Source organism: Ovis aries, chromosome 24, assembly GCF_016772045.2.
Source record: "Ovis aries strain OAR_USU_Benz2616 breed Rambouillet chromosome 24, ARS-UI_Ramb_v3.0, whole genome shotgun sequence".
Lineage (NCBI taxonomy): Eukaryota > Metazoa > Chordata > Mammalia > Artiodactyla > Bovidae > Ovis > Ovis aries.
In genome coordinates, this window is record NC_056077.1 from 1600470 (window position 1) to 1618443 (window position 17974).

The window sequence follows — 17974 nt, forward strand, 5'->3', positions numbered from 1 at the left end:
GGCGGCGGCGGCGCGATGGCGGCGAGGCTGGCGGGCTTGGCGGTGGTGCTCGGGCTCGCGGCCCGCGGTGAGTGACCAGCCCGGCGCCTCCGTCCCGGAGCACCCCCTGTGGTCTCCGCGGCCCCGCCCGCGCTGCCTGCCCGCCTCCTCACTGCTTGCTCCCCGCAGGGCCCGCACCCACAGGCGCCGCCAAGATGAAGGTGGTGGAGGAGCCCAACACTTTCGGGTGAGTGGCCGCGCGGCGAGCGGGAGGCGCGGTGCCGCGGCCCGGGCCTGCTTCTCCCTGACCCTGCCGCGTCTCGCAGGCTCAACAACCCGTTCCTGCCCCAGACCAGTCGCCTGCAGCCCAAGAGGGACCCTTCACCCGTGTCTGGTGAGTGCGGGGCCCTGACCGCTGACGTGCCGGGGACCCGGGGCGAGCAGGGAGCCGGCCCAGCTTCAGCACCGGTGGGCCGCGTCAGTCCTCGGGAGCCGGCGCCACGGAGGGAGAGGGGCCTTGGAAGCTAGGACCTGCAGGCTCATGCTGTCCTTTGTCAGCCTTCTAAGTGCACGCTAACCTTCCAGAGCGTGCCTGTGCCGGGTTCACTAGTTAGGGACTTAGTCCTTAGTTTGTTTTCCTAGAGGTGATCTCTGTTATCAGGTTGGTGTGTGTTTTCTTAAACGTTTTTTAATGCGCTTACGTGCATAAGCTTACACGTAAAAAACGTGTAGTAGGTTTTTTGTCGGAGAAGGCAATGGCACCCCACTCCAGTAGTCCTGCCTGGAAAATCCCATGGACGGAGGAGCCCGGAAGGCTGCAGTCCATGGGGTCGCTGAGGGTAGGACACGACTGAGCGACCTGCCTTTCACTTTTCGCTTTCATGCATTGGAGAAGGAAATGGCAACCCGCTCCAATGTTCTTGCCTGGAGAATCCCAGGGACGGGGGAGCCTGGTGGGCTGCCGTCTATGGGGTCACACAGAGTCGGACACGACTGAAGTGACTTAGCAGCAGCAGCAGGTTTTTTGTCTGTGACCTTTGCTTTCTTGTTTTGAGTAATACCGTGTTACTGCTCAAAACAGGGGATTCTCTGGTAGCTCAGCTGGTAAAGATTCCGCCTACAATGCAGGAGACCCCGGTTCGATTCCTGGGTCGGGAAGATCCGCAGGAGAAGGGATAGGCTACCCACTCTAGGGTTCTTGGGCTTCTCTGGTGGCTCAGCTGGTAAAGAATCCGCCTGCAATGAGAGAGACCTGGCTTCAATCCCTGGGTTGGGAAGATTCCCTGGAGAGGGAAACTGCTATCCACTCCAGTATTCTGGCCTGGAGAATTCCATGGACTGTTTAGTCCATGGGATCACAAAAAGTCAGACAGCACTTAGCGACTTCCACTATGCAGGTTTGCTTGTTTGCTCTTGTCGCTCACTGCGCGTCTTCGCTCTTCTCACTTGGTGCCTAGCATTCCATAGGATGCTCTGCGTTCTTTTCATTGTCCAGCAAGGTGTTGTTTATGCGTTTTGGTCACTAAAAGCATTGTTGAGGAGAATATCCCTTCTAGGGGTCCCTGTTTCTACACCTATGGGAGTGGTTTCCTGCAACAGGATCTCAGGAATGGAATTGCTGTGTTGTTAAATGGGTGTTAAATATAACAAACAAAAAATCCAAGGGAATTCTCTGGTGGTCCAATGGTTAGGATTTGGTGCTTCCACTGCTAAGGGCACTGAGTTCAATCCCTGACGCAGGAACTAAGACCCTGCAAGCTGCACAGTGCTCAGCCGTGTCCGACTCTTTACGACAACATGGACTATAGCCCACCAGGCTCCTCTGTCCATGGGATTCTCCAGGCAAGAGTACTGGAGTGGGTTGCCATGCCCTCCTCCAAGGGATCTTCCTGATCCAGGGACTGAACCCATGTCTCCTGCATTGCAGGCAGATTCTTTACCAATGAGCCATCTGGGAAGCCCACCAATTAAAAAGAAAAAATCCAAGATCTCTTTTTAAAACAAATATTTATTTGGCTGCAGCAGGTCTTAGTTGAGGCACTTGGGATCTTTGATCTTCACTGGGGTATGTGGGGTCGAGTTCTCTGACCAGGAATTGAACCCAGGTCCTCTGTGTTGGGAGTGCAGAGTCTTAGCCACTGGACCACTAAGAGAGTCCCCCAAATGTTGTTGTTTTTTTTTTTCAATTGAATGCTACCGTATGTTAGGGTCTATGCTGTGGATGCAGAAATGAAGAAAACAGTGTCCTCATGGAGCTGACAGTCTTAATTGACAGGAGAGCAGGCTGACGATAAACAAAAAAGTAGGTAAAATGTAGACTGGTGAAAAGTGGTCTGTAGGTATGGAAGGCAGAGAAGAGTGTGTGTGGGGGGTTGTTCTGGGGATTGCCATTTTAAATACGGGGTTCAGGAAAAGACTGAGAAGTGAAATTTCGGTCAGAAACTGAAGGGGAGTGGGAGTTAGGGCTGTGAACATCTGGGGGAGAAGAGTCCAGCAAAAGGAGTGGCCAAATACAGGCCGTGAACACGGATGCCAGGCTGGAGGGATTGGCCACGGGGTGGGAGTGGGGTGCTGAGATCAGAGACAGAGGGTACAGCTATGAGCTTTCACTCTAGACAGAGTTTAGCTTTTTACTGTGAAAATATTGAGTAGAAAAACGGAGGAATGGAGCTGTGAACAGCAGCGTACACGCTGACTCAGTGCAAGAGTTGACGTTCTGTGCTTTACCTTCTTCTCATTTGAGACCGGGGTTTGATCCCTGGGTCGGGAAGATGCCCCGGAGAAAGGAATAGCAACCCACTCTAGTTTTCTTGCCTGGAGAATTCCATGGAGAGAGGAGCCTTGCAGACTACAGTCTGTGGGGTCACAAAGAGTTGAGCACAACTGAGTGACTAGCACATACACACAGAATGCCTTGTATAGCTGTCCTGGGTCCCACGCTCGCCCCCAACCCTCGCCCTGGGAAGCAATCAAGGGAAATATATGCATCTGGTTAACTAGGCGCTGGGCCAGCTGTCTCACTAACTATGAAATAAGTGAGCGAGGTTTGAGACTTGCAGTTTATTTTGGAGTGTGTCCAGCCAGAGTCGGGCAGCAGGGTGCTATGGTCCACCCTTCACGAGGTCATTCTTTTCTCTGTCATCAGTTTGATTTGCAGTTGGGTTCCTGTGTTTCTGCTTGTGCTCAGTTTTAGTGCTTACTGTACACATTCGGAGAAGGCGATGGCACCCACTCCAGCGCTCTCGCCTAGAAAATCCCATGGGTGGAGGAGCCTGGTGGGCTGCAGTCCGTGAGGTGGCTGAGGGTGGGGCACGACTGAGCGACTTCACTGTCACTTTTCACTTTCACGCACTGGAGAAGGCGATGGCACCCTACTCCAGCACTCTCGCCTAGAAAATCTCACGGGTGGAGGAGCCTGGTGGGCTGCAGTCCGTGGGGTCACTAAGTCGGACACGACTGAGCAACTTCACTTTCACTTTTCACTTTCATGCATTGGAGAAGGAAATGGCAACCCACTCCAGTGTTCTTGCCTGGAGAATCCCACGGATGGGGGAGACTGGTGGGCTGCCGTCTATGGGGTCGCACAGAGTTGGACACGACTGAAGTGACTCAGCAGTAGCAGCTACACATTTTTACTTTTGATTTTTCCTTGACTTAAAAAAAAAATAGTTCTAGCCAATTTCGAGCAGGTGTGAAGTGGGAGGGTGTGTGAAGCAGCAGGCAGCCTCAGCCAGCTTTCTTTTTGCCACTCTGGTTACTTTGAAACTAATTTCTCTGTTTATTTGTAATATTTTGTGCATGTGTTGAAGGGCACAGCAACAGTATCAGTCGGTTAAATCCCCTCATTGTTTGAGATGTCTCTGGACTGTGTCCATTGCGTGGTTAACATTAGTTCATGTAGTAGCTGGAGTCCAGCTGTGCGCCTGCGTGCTGGCCGGTCCTCTGGGTTTCTCGAGAACAGTGGGGAGAGGTGTCCCCCACCTGGCCTCTATCTCCCGCCTGAAGCTCTCGTGTATAGCCCTTTCTCAGGGAGAGGACCTTCCAGGCTGTTCCTGGTTGCTGAGTTTTTACCATGAATAGCTGTTGGGTTTTGTCAAAGGTTTTTTCTGAACCTATCAAGGCAATCCTGAGTTTTGTTTTTCAACCTGTTTCTAGGGTGGGGGAGAAGCTGTATACAGTCAGCAAAAAGAAGACCAGGAGCTGACTGTGGCTCAGATCATGAACTCCTTATTGCAAAATTTAGACTTAAATTGAAGAATGTAGAGAAAACCACTAGACCATTCAGGTATGACCTAACTCAAATGCCTTAAGGTTATACAGTGGAAGGCCAAATAGATGATAGAGTGAGTGCCTGAAGAACTATGGGCGGAGGTTCGTGACACTGGACAGCAGATAGTGATCAAGACCATCCCCAAGAAAAAAGAATTGCAAAAAGGCAAAGTGGTTGTCTGAGAAGGCCTTACAAATAGCTGAGAAAAGAGAAGAAGCTAAAGGCAAAGGAGAAAAGGAAAGATATATATTTGAATGCAGAGTTCCAAAGAATAGCAGGGAGAGATAAGAAAGCTTTTCTCAGTGATCAATGCAAAGAAATAGAGAAAAACAATGGAATGGGAAAGACTAGAAATCTTTTCAAGAAAATTAGACCAAGGGAACATTTTATCCAAAGATGGACATAGTAAAAGACAGAAACGGTATGGACCTAACAGAAGCAGAAGATATTAAGAGGTGGCAAGAATACACAGGAGAACTGTACAAAAAGATCTTCACAACCAAAATAATCACGATGGTGTGATCACTCACCTAGAGCCAGACATCCTGGAATGCGAAGTCAAGTAGGCCTTAGGAAGCATCACTACGAACAAAGCTAGTGGAGGTGATGGAATTCCAGTTGAGTTATTTCAAATCCTGAAAGATGATGCTGTTAAAGTGCTGCATTCAAGATGCCAGCAAAATTGGAAAACTCAGCAGTGGCCATAGGACTGGAAAAGGGTCGGTTTTCATCCCAATCCCAAAGAAAGGCAATGCCAAAGAATGCTCAAACTACCGCACAATTGCCCTCATCCCACACACTAGTAAAGTAATGCCCCCAAATCTCCAAGCCAGGCTTCAACAGTATGTGGATGGTGAATTTCCAGATGTTCAAGCTGGATTTAGAAAAGACAGAGGAACCAGAGATCAAATTGCCAATATCCGTTGGATCATCAAGAAGGCAAGAGAGTTCCAGAAAAAATCTACTCCTGTTTTATTGACTATGCCAAAGCCTTTGACTGTGTGGATCACAACAAACTGTGGAAAATTCTTCAAGAGATGGGAATACCAGATCACCTGATCTGCCTCCTGAGAAATATGTATGCAGGTCAAGAAGCAACAGTTAGAACTGTACATGGAACAACAGACTGATTCCAGATCAGGAAAGGAATATGTCAAGGATGTATATTGTCACCCTGCTTATTTACCTTATATGCAGAGTACATCATGAGAAACACTGGGCTGGAGGAAGCACAAGCTAGAATCAAGATTGCCAGGAGAAATATCAATAACCTCAGATACGCAGATGATACCACACTTCTGGCAGAATGCAAAGAAGAATTAAAGAGCCTCTTGATGAAAATAAAAGAGGAGAGTGATGAAATTGGCTTAAAACTCAACATTCAGAAGACTAAAATCATGGCATCTGGTCCCATCACTTCATGCCAAATAGATGGGAAACAGTAGAAACAGTGAGAGACTTTATGTTTTGGGGGGCTCCAAAATCAATGCAGATGGTAGCTATAGCCATGAAATTAAGAGATGCTTGCTCCTTGGAAGAAAAGCTATGGCCAACCTAGACAGCATTATTAAAAAGCAGAGACATTACTTTGCCAGCAAAGTCAAAGCTATGGTTTTTCCGACAGTCACGTATGGATGTGAGAGTTGGACTATAAAGAAAGCTGAGCACTGAAGAATTGATGCTTTTGAACTGTGGTGTTGGAGAAGACTCTTGAGAGTCCCTTGCACTGCAAGGAGATCAAACCAGTCCATCCTAGAGGAAGTCAGTCCTGAATATTCATTGGAAGGACTGATGCTCGAGCTGAAACTTCAATACTTTGGCTACCTGATGCAAAGAACTGACTCATTGGAAAAGACCCTGATGCTGGGAAAGATTGAAGGCGGGAGGAGAAGGGGACGACAGAGGAGGAGGTGGTTGGATGGGATCACCAACTCGATGGACATGAGTTTGAGCAAGCTCCGGGAGTTGGTGTTGGACAGGGAGGCCTGGTGTGCTGTAGTCCATGGGGTCGAAAAAGAGTTGGACACGACAGAGCGACTGAACTGATAGGCTGGGGAGCTTTGGCTTAACAGCCTGGAACATGGTTGCAGTATAGCTGCTTTAAAATCCTGTCTGTGTAGGGAAAAAATCCCGTTTGTGATATTTTGTTATAGAAGCTCGAATGAACTAAGTCCCTCATGTAAGTGGAATCATAAAATACTTGTTCTGGGATTGGCCCGTTTCACTTAGCACAGTATCTCGAAAGTTCATTGTGTGGCCTGTGGCAATACTGCCTTCCTTTCTAAGGCTGAATACACACTGCATTCTGTTCATTCATCTGTCGGTGCCCACTGGGGTTTTTTCTTTTTGGTTACTATGAATAAGGCTGCTGTGAGCATGGGCCACATTTGAGTCCCTGCTTTCAGTTCACACACCCAGGAGTCAGTTGGCTGTATCATGTGATTCTATTGGGTTGGCCAAAGGTTCGTTTGGGTTTTTCTGAAAAATCTTGAGAAAAATCTGAGATTAACCTTTTTGGCCAACCCCCTATGTTTAAGCTTTCTGAGGAACTACCAAACTTTTCAGCAGCGGCTTGTACATTTTACATTCCCACCAGCAGTAGCAGTGTGCAGAGATTCTGGTTTCTCTGTATCCTAACCAACATTTGTTTTCTGTTTGTTTAATAATAGTCATACTGATGTAGGTGAAGTGATACCTCATTGTGGATTTGATTTGTGTTTATTTTTCACTTCAGAAAAATGTCTGGTAATCCTTGGTCCATCTTTAAAAAAGTTTTTTTCCTGATGTATTTGGCTGTGCTGGGTCTTAGTTGGGGCATGTGGGATCTAGCTCCCTGACCAGGGATAGAACCCGGGCCCCCTGCATTGGGAGCTCAGAGTCTTAGCCACTTAGTCTGAGCCACTTGGACCAAGGAAGTCTGCGTGGTCCATCCTTTGATTGGGTTCTTTGGGGCTTTGTTGTTGTTAAGGGAGCGCCCCCCGTTTCTAGTTTCCCTTTTGGTACCGCTGCCTTTGGTGTCATTGCCAACACCGATGTTTGGTGCTGTGTGCTTGTAACTGTCACGACCTTGGTGAGGGGACCCTCTCCTGTATAACACCCCCCTTATCTCCCTGAACAGTGCTGACTGGTAGCCGTCGGGTGTCGGCGTGGTTGTCCCCGCTCGCTCTACTTGCGTCTTTTCCCGTCCTCTCACTTTCAGCCTGCTTGCGCCCTCGAGCTTCAGTGTCTCATAGAGAGGATGCACAGTTGGGTGCATTTCTTTACCCGTTTAGCCAGTCTATGCCTTCCGAATGGGAGAGTTTGATCTGTCTACATTTAAGTAATCACTGATAAGGAAGGATCCGGAGAAGACAAAAACAGCAAAGTTTGTTTCACCGTTGTTTTTTGTTGCTCGTTCCCTCCATTGCTTTTGTTGACCTTTTCCTAAGCGACCTGTTCTGACATCCTTCTTACCTCTTTCGTGTGTATTCTGTGTAGCCATTTCCTCTCCAGTCGCCAGGGGATTACATATGATCATGTAACTCAAGTCTAACTTGTCCATGATTGAAGTTGGTGTGACTTCAGAGACTTCTCCTGTACAACTCTGTCCCTCCCCAGCTTTGTGGTGGACTTCAGAAACTGACCCTTCAAGCGTGGATCTGTAATTAGACCCATGCCTCCTGCCTTTTGAACCCTGTAGGTTTGCGGCTCAGGACCGTGGCACTGCTTTGAGTTTGCCCATGTATTTGCCTTTCCTGGGGGTAATGAGGGGCTCCGGCCAAGGCAGGCTTGGTGGTAATGAAGTCGCTCAGCCTTAGTCTGGGAGGGTCTTGATTTTGCCTAACTCTTGGAGGAGGATTTCCTGGATATAGACCCCTTGGTTGACAGTTTTGTCTCTCACCCCGCTGCTTCCTGGCCTCCCAAGTGTAGCAGAGAAGTGGGTGGATAATCTCATTGATTCCTTCATGTAACAAGTCACTTCTTGCCACTTTCGACTTGGTGTCTGCCATCTCTCTCGTGTCTCGGTGGGGGTCTCTCTGAGTGTGTTGTACGCGGAGTTCAGTGAGCCGCTTGAATCTGTTGGGGTTGGGGCAGTTATTTCCTCAGATCCCGTCTCTGCCCCTCCTCTTTGCCTCCACTGTCTCGTCACTGGTTCTTCTCTCTGTTCAGAAGTGTTGAACTCCTTCTGTGGGTCTGTTAGTTCAGTTGTATTTTTCGGCTCCAGGGTTTTGTAGTTCCTCTCGACCTGGTTCACTCTCTGCCCACGTGTCATCTTCTGGACACGCTTTGGTTCTTTATGTTTCCCTCCAGCCCCTTAAGCATATTTTAGGCATTTGTTTAACTGAAGTTTTCAGTCAGTCCAGCGTCTGGGCTTCTCCCAGGTGGTCCTGTTGGATTTTCCTTTGGAGAAGCTACAGGTGCCTTGCAGGCTGGCCCGGTGCTGGGGCGGCCTTCACCAGGGTGGGCATGTTCAGAGCCTGGGGGCGTCCGCGTGCAGGCCCCCCGGGGTCTCCCTGCACTCCTCCTGTGTCCAGATGGCCTGCTGTGTGTGTCTGACCGTCACCCCTTGCCTGCAGCCTTCACGAGCAGCCCCCTTTCCTGCCTGGGATCTGAGTTGGGCAGAACAGAGGTCAGGCTCCTGGTAGGCCCCAGCCAGGCTGCCCCTCACGGCCTCGCTGGGGCGGGGCTTCGCTGCAAGGGGCTCGCCTGCCTGCCTGCCGGCGAGCCGTTCTCCGGAACGCTGGGGGTCAGTGCTGCTGGTTGCAGTGGTCCTTGGCGCTGTTTTCATGGGGTGTGAGCTGGCGCTCTGAGGTCACTCACGCCCTCTGCCTCGTTGCGCGTTTCCGGCACTCTCCGTCCACGAAGGGCCCTGGCTCTGGGCTCTGCGCCCACTCAGGGCACCGTGCTCAGCGGGCTGCGCTCTCCCCGCAGGCCCCGCGCACCTCTCCAGACTCTCTGGCAAGTGCTTCAGCCTGGTGGAGTCCACGTGAGTGAGGGCAGGGCAGGGTGGCTGGGGGCCGGGGCCCCGCTGACGGCCCCGTGCCCGCAGGTACAAGTACGAGCTCTGCCCATTCCACAACGTGACGCAGCACGAGCAGACCTTCCGCTGGAACGCCTACAGTGGGATCCTCGGGTGAGTGGGGTGCGGCCGAGGCCCCGGGGCGCCGTGCCCCACCCCGCCTCACTCTGCCCCTCCGCAGCATCTGGCACGAGTGGGAGATCACCAACAACACCTTCAGGGGCATGTGGATGCGGGATGGTGACGCATGCCAGTCGCGGAGCCGGCAGAGCAAGGTGGGCAGTGGAGGCGGGGGGGGGGAGGCGCCTGCTTCCCCCACTTGCTCACTGAGGTCCCCCCCAGGTGGAGCTCACCTGCGGCAAAAGCAACCGGCTGGCCCATGTGTCTGAGCCGAGCACCTGTGTCTACGCACTGACCTTTGAGACACCCCTCGTCTGCCACCCCCACTCCTTGTTAGGTGGGTGCCTGGGTGGGCGGGGGGGGGGGTGTTGGGGGGCAGAGGGGCTCAGCTCAGCCAGTTTCTATCGGACCCTCAGTGTACCCGACCCTGCCCACGTTCCTGCAGCAGCGGTGGGACCAGCTGGAGCAGGACCTGGTGGACGAGCTGATCACAGCCCAGGTAAGTCACGAGCAGGCCCCGGAAGGGGGCCGGGCAGCCCAATGGGCGCTCCCTCTTCATCCTCCACCTGCAGGGCTACGAGAAGTCGCTCAGGGCGATTTTTGAAGATGCTGGTTATCTGAAGACATCAGAACAAAGTGAAGCAGCGCAGCAGGAAGGAGGCACCAAGGGCCTGCGGTTTGAGACACTGGAGAGCTGCCAGGAGGTATAGACACGGCCCGCCCCTGGCCGAGGACAGCCTCCCACCAAGGGCCTGACCACCCCTCTCCACTCCCGGTCTAGGCACATAAGGCCCTGTCACAGGAGATAAAGAGACTGCAAGGCGTGCTGACCCAGCATGGCGTCCCCTACGGAAAGCCCACAGGTCCGTGGTGCCCAGTGAGGGATGGGGGGCCCAAGCCCACCTGGGCTTTGCGCCTGCCGGTTGGGTCCTGACTCCTACTGCCTGGTGTTTTGGCAGAAACACCCAGCTCTGAGCACTGGGGCCCCCAGATGCCCACGGCCGGGATAGCGGAGCCCCTGCGAGGTGACCCTGGACTGCGTGGGGACACCCTGTGACCCTCAGGGCTGTGAGCCTCAGCCTGAAGACCTTTCTCTCCTTCTGAGCCAAGCAGACTCTAGGGGTTGTCCTCAAAGATGCAGACAAAATAAAGATCAGAGTTTTAATTAATTTCCATACTGATAAAAATAATTCCATGAATTCTGTAAACCATTGCATAAATGCTATAGTGTAAAAAAATTTAAACAAGTGTTAACAACTTTAAACAATTCACTACGAGTAAATGATTATGCATTATAAATACTACCTTCTGGGTTAAGAAAACTCCATCCCAATAGCATTCTCATCTAAACACGCGAACATACAGATGGGGGCTTCCATAAATTAATTTGTATGAAGCATCCACAAGGAGTCGAGGTCTTCTGCCCACAGCGACAGATGGTGGGACGATGGAATGTCACCGCTAACACTGAGCACTCAGGAGCTGACACTTGGCAGCAAGAACCGCGGCCTCGCCAAGCACCGTGTAGCTTCAGCTGCTACACCCAGCACCCCCTTGTCATCTGAGTGCGGGGCGGTGACACCCTGAGACCCTGAGCCTGGCCCGGCCCAGCCTGGGAGGCTCGCTCCGCCCCTCAGAAGGCCAGGGCCACCCGGCCGCTGGGGGACAGCCCCAAGAGCCCCACCCCGGTGGTTCTTTGGTCTTCCCACCACACCTGTCCTCAGAGCCAGCAAGTACCTGGGGGGGGGGGGCGGTGGTGCGCCTCCAGTTCCCAGAACCCCACAGAGAGTACTGACCGGGGTAGCTTATAAATATACCTAAAGCTTAATTGTTCCTGTTTATAATTTGAAAATGTCTAGGCTAGAAGTCGATTACAGACATTGTCCCATTTCCCTGGAAGGCCAAAGGCCTGCCATGGGAAACAAGTGCATAAATATTAATAAAAATAAAGAACTTTAAACAGTGATAACAATAGCACAAAATATACGTAATTTCTACGAGCTAATAAATCATCATCACTATAATCAGAAACAAGGTTCTCCACAACTGAGTCAGAGTTACCGCTAGCAGCGGGCGAGCTGCATGGAGCCATGGGCCCACCTTTGAATGACAGCGTTCCCATCAGTGTGTCTTACATTAAAAAAAGGTTTTCAACCTCTCACTATAGTAAATACATTCTAATTTGGTCACTGATAAAAATTTTTACCTAGTCACTTTGCACTTTAAAAAAATGCTATATAAAGTCTTTGGCACAGCCCTGGGCAGGCGGGCAGGGGCGGCTTGTCCCTTCCGGGCCAGGGCCCAGTCCTTGCTCCGCGCCTGCAGCAGACTCCTGGGAGATCCTTGCCCTATCTATGCCTGTGAGTAAGGTCTTGGCCAACTACAGACAGCTTTTACTTCCTCCCGGATTCCTCGGAAAAGTGACCCAACGCAGACAGGAGAGACCGAAGCTGCCACTGAGATCCTACCTGTTCCCAGCAGCCCTGCTGCCACCCTGGCCCTGCACAGCCCTCACAGTGGCCAGGTCCCCCCCACCTGTGGTCACGTGACCACAACACCTGGACAAACAGACCTGGCAACAGTGTCTCCCACGCGGCTGGGCAACTGGGCGTGGCTACAGCCGGGAAGCCCACCAGCGAGCTTGGGGGAGGAGGAGCATGGAGGGCTCTCCCTGCTGCCCCACTGCCCTGCTGACTTGAACGCTGGCCAGGTCCAGAGACGAGGAATGCGCCATCCCCGGCTCTCCGAGGCATAGGCACTTGAGCGGGGCCTGCGGCCACAGGGCTGTCACTGACGCTGCAGTTACTGTGCACACGTTCAGGAAGTGAGTTCCCTTCATAAATTTCATCTACATGTATACGTCTCTCAATAATCACTCTGCTATAAATACTATTGGTTTGCACTTAATTCGAAAACTGTAAAAATCCTAGGTATGTCTCTACTAGATAAATGCTCACTTCATAAGTACTAATCTCAGACAGGAACTAGCATGGTTACCGTGCTACGGGCTAAGAGAGACCGAGAGGAAGTGCTCTGTTCACAGTACACATGTAAAGCTTCATATCATCGCATATTAAAAACACGAACCTCAAAGCAGCTCAGAGCAACTTGGAACCTCTGCCTAAACTCTTCCGTCTACAAAGTGCTTCTCGGGACTTGAGCTCCCAGGATCCAGTCACAGTGGTGTCAGGACCACAGACCCCGAGGGGTCACCCTGCCTTTACGCCCCGTGGGGTGTCAGGGTCTGTGAGGAAGAGTCTGAGGCCGTGGGTGGGCTGCGCGGGGCTGGGGTCCCGACGTCGGTGGCACCAGGAAGCGCACGAGGCAGCCGTCACCAGGGCAGGGGCTGGCCTGTGCAGTAGGCGCACTCGGGGGCGCTGCCCGCACAGGGCTCGCAGAGCACACGGTGCTGGCAGGGCCGCAGGACGGCACCCGCCCGCTCCCCGCACATCACGCACTGCTTCGCCCGCAGCTGGAAGATCACCTGTGGGCCAGGTGTGAAGCACCATCAGGCAGGGGCAGGCTGCCCTCCCGCGGCCACCCAGGAGCCAGGAGGGAGGACCCACCACAAGCCTCCCTCCACACAAGCTCCCAGGGCCTGCTCCACCACAGGGCGAGGGGAGGAGAGCCGGGCAGGCGGCCGGTGGAGGGGCCTGGGCAGGATGGACCCCAGCTCTGAACAGCCTCCGGCAAGAAAAAGCCAAAGCCCGTGTGCAGGCCCCTCGGAGATGAGGTGTGTGCGGGCCGGGCCAGCGAAGTGGCGTGCATAACAGGCAGGGCCGGGGAGCCCCCAGACGCCCTGGGCTCTAACAAAATGCCTGGTGTGGAAGGGTCTTCCTGCTGAGCCAAGGGCAGCGGGTTCAGCACTACAGCAGGGGGTGACCAAGGATCCTAGAGGGTGACCCAAAGATGTGGGCGACGTGGCCCCTGTCCGGGGGAGGGGCACAGTGGCTGAGAGAAGGCAAGTGGGGAGTGGACGGAAGCTGTGCCCGGCCCCCCACCCCACCTCGGTGTTCAGCCCGCTGGTTCCTTGAGGACGAGCCTGGACTCACCCCGTCCACGGCCTCCAAATCCAGGCGCAGCTGACTCTGCAGGGAGTGCAGCTTGGGCAGGGGGATGGCACCTATGTCGCCGCAGCCGCTCAGCCCGGGGAGGGCGGAGGCCAAGCCCCGGCCCTCCAGCTCCTCCTGCAGCCGTCGGAATTGCGCCTCCACCTCCTCCTTCTTCTGCAGCGCCAGCTGCCGGGCACTGTCGGCCGCGAGCGCCCGCTCCTTGGCCTCCTTGGCCTCCCGCTGCCATGCGTCGCAGGCCTGAAACCCAGGAGCTGCGGTGACCTGGCGGAGCCGGCGCCGGCGCCCCGCCCGCCCCCTGCCCCGCGGGCCCCGCCCCTGCCCCGCCCCCCGGCACCGTGGCCCCCCCAGCTCACCTGCTTCACCTGCTGCCAGGACTCCTCCCACTGCCGGATCTTCCTCTTGGCCTCGTCCAGCTGCCGCCGGACGCGGGCCAGCTCGGCGCTGCTGGGGTTCACGCCCGAGGAGGCCGCGGGGCCGGCGTTCAGGATGGGGGACGGGCTGGGAGAGAAGCTGCCGGAGACGAAGTCCCAGATGCTGCCAGGGACGCCATTCAAGCCTGAGTGTGTGGAGGAGCCTGCTCGAGCTTGGGCCTCTTGGGCATCCCCCCAGCCAACTCTGGGGACCCCAGCCCTGCCCCCCAGCAAGGATGCCTGAGCCATCACTCGCCCGAAGAGGTGCGTCGTGGGGGCCGCGGAGCTCAGACCCTGGTCCCAGAACCCTGTCCACACTTAGGACCTGGAGAACCCCAAGGGTTTCTGATTATGTGAGTGACATCTATTGATGTATGTGACATTAGAGAGTAAAACAAGTATTTAAAAACATGGTTTCTTTAAAAAAATAATAAAAATAAAAATATTGTTTCTTTAAAAACAAATCACAAGTTTCCATTTGCAGATGCATTCTGCAAATCCATCTGCCTCTGTGCTTGGCCTCTGCTGACTTCCTGCGCCTGGCAGTCTGCGAGGCGGGTCCCACCACAGTGGCGTCCTAGGGCGGCATGGGGTCCCAGGCACACTGAACCCCCCAGAGGCGCAGGTGCGAACCCCAGGCCCCCTCCCCAGGGCATGTGCCGCCAAGCAGCTGCAACAGGACATGATGGGCCGCACTGTGGCTCCCCCCCAACCCTGGGGCCCCTCAAGGCCACTCACCAAAGGAGTTGTAGGATGAGACTGAAGGGCCCAGCGCTCTGGGCTCCGACGTGAGGGGTGGCGGCTGCTGGGGGGGCGTCATGGCCGAGGAGATGAGTGGGCCCGGCAGGGACTGGGAGAAGGAGCCGAGCGGGGAGGCGGACAGGGATGAGGAGGAGTGCAGCGATGGGGAGCGTGGCAGGCAGCCCGGGATGGCCACAGGGGCCGAGCCCCCCAGCGACCTCTGACCTGCACAGAGTTGGGGGTAAGGGGTCGGGTTAGTGGGGGGCAGTCGCTGCAGTCCCAGGGACCAGACACGACAGGAGACCCTCTGCCCGGGAATCACCCAGCACTGCCCGAGCTGGGGGACTCCCACCCAGGTGAGAAGGCCACATGTCTCACCCCTCAGATGCTCTCTAGGCCCACCTGGGTGACCTGTCCACAGGCACAGTGGTCCCAAGACGTTTTAGGCCCCACAAGTGGTTTAAGATCAGAGAAATTTTAAAAAAGAAAAGATGAACTTTTACATTGAAAAAAACGATTCAGTATCTGATGTGAACCGTGAACCTATCTGTCTTCATACCAACGTGGTGGTTACCCATCTCCTCGGAATGGCCACAAAGGCCTGCCCCTGACTCTGCAGGGGCTTTGGGGTAGGGGGGTGCAGGGAGGCAGACAGGACCCCTCCCACCCCAGAGGCACAGGGGGCAGCCCTGGAAGGTGTGGGCTTAGGCACTACCTGCGGGTCCCAGGTCACAGCCGTCGTGCTCCTCCAGGTCCTTATCTGGGGACACGAGGCTGATGTCACCAAGGTGAAGGTCTAGGGTGGATCCTGCGGGACAGACCCAGTGTCACCGAAGGGGGATCCAGGCTCCTGTGGCGGGGGGACCTGCCTGGGCTCGGGGTCCGCCCTTCCTATAGCCATGGCAACACTGCCCTCATCTCGCCGACTCAGCTTCTGATCGTTTGGTAAAATCTGACCAGATCACATGCCTGCCTAGTACAGAAAATCTGAGGAGGGTGACGTCCATGGGGAGAAAGGGGCTCACGGACAACGAGGGGGGACCTGCACTGACCTCCACCCCAGGGCCCAAACCAGGTCCCGCAAGTGAGCAGGGCTGTTTCCCTCCTGTTCTGCTGGGGACCCCTGTGCACCCCCCCAGGCCTGTCAAAGGGACAGGGGAAAGGGCCGTGGCCCTCTTGGTGCTGACCACCCCCCACTGTCCCCACCTGACACGCCCTCCTGGGGTCCTGGCACCGACTGGGATGCTGTCTCGGGATGGCCAAGGTTGGGTCCCCCAACGCCCCGAGTTCCCGTAGCCCAATGGGGGTGACTTGGGGAAGGTGTGGCCTGGGGACCAGGGTCCGAGGGAGCAGGAGCTCCAGGGACAGACCCAGGGCCTGAGCGGCCACCCAGCACAGCCACAGCCAGGTTTGGGGAGACGTGGTGATGCTGAGGGCCCAGCACATGAGAGCGCTGCTGCCCCAGATCCCTTCTGTCCCCATCTCCCGCTGGGGTCCGCTCCAGAGCACGCCCTCCAGAAGGCTGGGGCCTCTCTGGCACGGCCCAGTCCTATGTCCCCTGCTGGCCACAGGGCCCCACAGTGCCCCTGATGCCTGGCCGGACGCACCAAGGCCCCAGCCTCCAGCCCGGAGTGGACCATGGAACCCTCGTCAGGCCTGCCTGTTCTGGGTCAGCCTCCCACCTCCACTCCCAGGTGCCCGGTGCCAAGTGGCAGAATTCCTGGGTGGCGGTCTACAAGCGGCAGAGGGCCGCGCTTCTGCCAGGCTCCAGGGGCCCGCGCTCCTGCCTTCCCAGCGGGCAATCCTCAGTGGCCCTCGGCCTGTGGATGCTCCGGCCCCCCAATGCCTCTGTCCTTACGTGGTCTTCCCTCTCCTTTATTCTGTGTCCAAATCTCCTTCTTCTAAGAACACGTTATATCATATTAGGGCCCATCCTAATGACCTCATTTTTACCTTAATTACACCCGTAAAGACTTTTATTTTTCATTTTTTGGTGGGGGGCAGGCTGCACTTCACGGCTTGCAGGACCTTAGTTCCCGATCAGGGGTTGATCCTGGGCAGTGAAAGCGAGAAGTCCTAACCGCTGGACCACCAGGGAATTTCCTGCAAAGACTTGTTTCTAAATAAGGTCACGTTCCCAGGGTCAGGGGCAGAGAGTGCAGGGCTGAGGCAGGCCCTTAATTTAACCCACAGTAACTGGGACCACCCATCCTTGCCAGGCTGTTCTCTGTGTCCAACAGCACCTCCTGTGGGCTGAGGGCTCCAGGCCTCTCAGGACCCCTCCTGCCGTGGTCAACTCTGCAAAAGAGGCCACCTCTGGCTCCCACCCTTCCTAAGACATGATCGCAGGCCCCGTAGACGCTCAGCCAAATCCACCTCAAGTTGGCTGACCCCCGCTTCTTGCGATCCCCAGTTGCCATCTCATTCTTCAAACTGTCGCCCCAGCCTTGCCCCCCAGCCCTGAGTGGTGCTCCTAAACGCCCCCACCGCCACCCTCCACCTATCCCTCTCCCCTCCTCTGCCTGGGGCCACCTCCCAGCCTTCCCGTCCTCCTTAGCAGCCCCACAGCCCCTCCTGTGGCTGTCAGACCTGGACACCAGTGACCTCTGTGGTGCTGACCTGCAGACACCAGCTGTCCTCCAGTGCGGCTGCATCACCGCCTGCCAGCAAGGGAGGACCAACAGCAGCCCCAGCCCCTTAGCAAACTGTGCGTGCAGGTGCCTCCCTCAGGCTGCTGCACCAGCACCCACGTGCTGAGCAGGAGCCCAGCACGGCCCTCAGCTCCTCTGCCCCACCCCCCTAGGGCCCCCCTTTCTGCACGCTGCCCAACCCTGACCTCTTCTGTCCCAGGAGGAGACTTTCAGGGATGCCAACCCCTTCACGTCCCAAGGCCTGCCTCCTAGAAAAGACGCACCCCCCCCCCACCAGTGACTGGTCCACACTTCCCAGCAGGACCCTCTCTCACCCTCACCCACTCCAGCGAGGGCTCCTCTCTGCCTCCACACTGCGGCACTGCCGTGGGCAGCAGCTTCGCACACAGCTCCCATCAGCCCCAGCAGTTCTGAGAAAACTCCTGCCCAGCCTCCAAAACCCTTCTCAGAATCTTCGCCTGCTAGATCCCTTCAAGTCACCTGGACTGTGCGGTCCATCTCAGACCCAGACCACTGCGGGCTGACGTGCAGACTCACCTGCTGTGCATAAGCAGGGTGACCCGCCCATTGCATACTTGCCTTGCACCACCTCCCCAGACTCCCAAACCACCTGGCACGTCCACTGCCTGGGACACGCCAGTCAGCTGAGCCCGACAACGTGGACTTAGCCCTTCACCCTGCAGTGGGGGGAATCAGGTTGGCTTCAAAACTGGCAGAGTTTCATAAACGTT

The 17974-nt window shown here is 55.2% G+C and overlaps 2 protein-coding genes across 5 annotated transcripts in view; one reads left to right on the plus strand and one right to left on the minus strand.

Moving 5' to 3' along the window:
• Positions 1-6: 6 nt before the first annotated feature.
• On the plus strand, positions 7-10537 carry GNPTG (N-acetylglucosamine-1-phosphate transferase subunit gamma). The gene is made up of 11 exons (XM_015104005.3): positions 7-67; positions 169-226; positions 306-373; positions 9161-9215; positions 9279-9362; positions 9430-9523; positions 9591-9705; positions 9785-9867; positions 9941-10072; positions 10150-10231; positions 10328-10537. Exons 1-11 carry the CDS (start codon positions 16-18, stop codon positions 10423-10425), a joined length of 921 nt encoding a protein of 306 aa, XP_014959491.2. The 5' UTR covers positions 7-15; the 3' UTR covers positions 10426-10537.
• Positions 10516-17974, minus strand: part of UNKL (unk like zinc finger) — a 31540-nt gene continuing 24081 nt past the window's right edge. For all 4 annotated transcript variants that reach the window (XM_042239793.2, XM_027961326.2, XM_060406253.1 and 1 more), the window contains 5 exons: positions 15308-15400; positions 14590-14817; positions 13795-13997; positions 13421-13678; positions 10516-12852 (listed from right to left, as the gene is read on the minus strand). In XM_042239793.2, the coding sequence (XP_042095727.1) occupies positions 12700-12852; positions 13421-13678; positions 13795-13997; positions 14590-14817; positions 15308-15400 (935 nt within the window). In that variant the 3' untranslated portion in view covers positions 10516-12699. The remainder of the gene's footprint in view (positions 12853-13420; positions 13679-13794; positions 13998-14589; positions 14818-15307; positions 15401-17974) is intronic.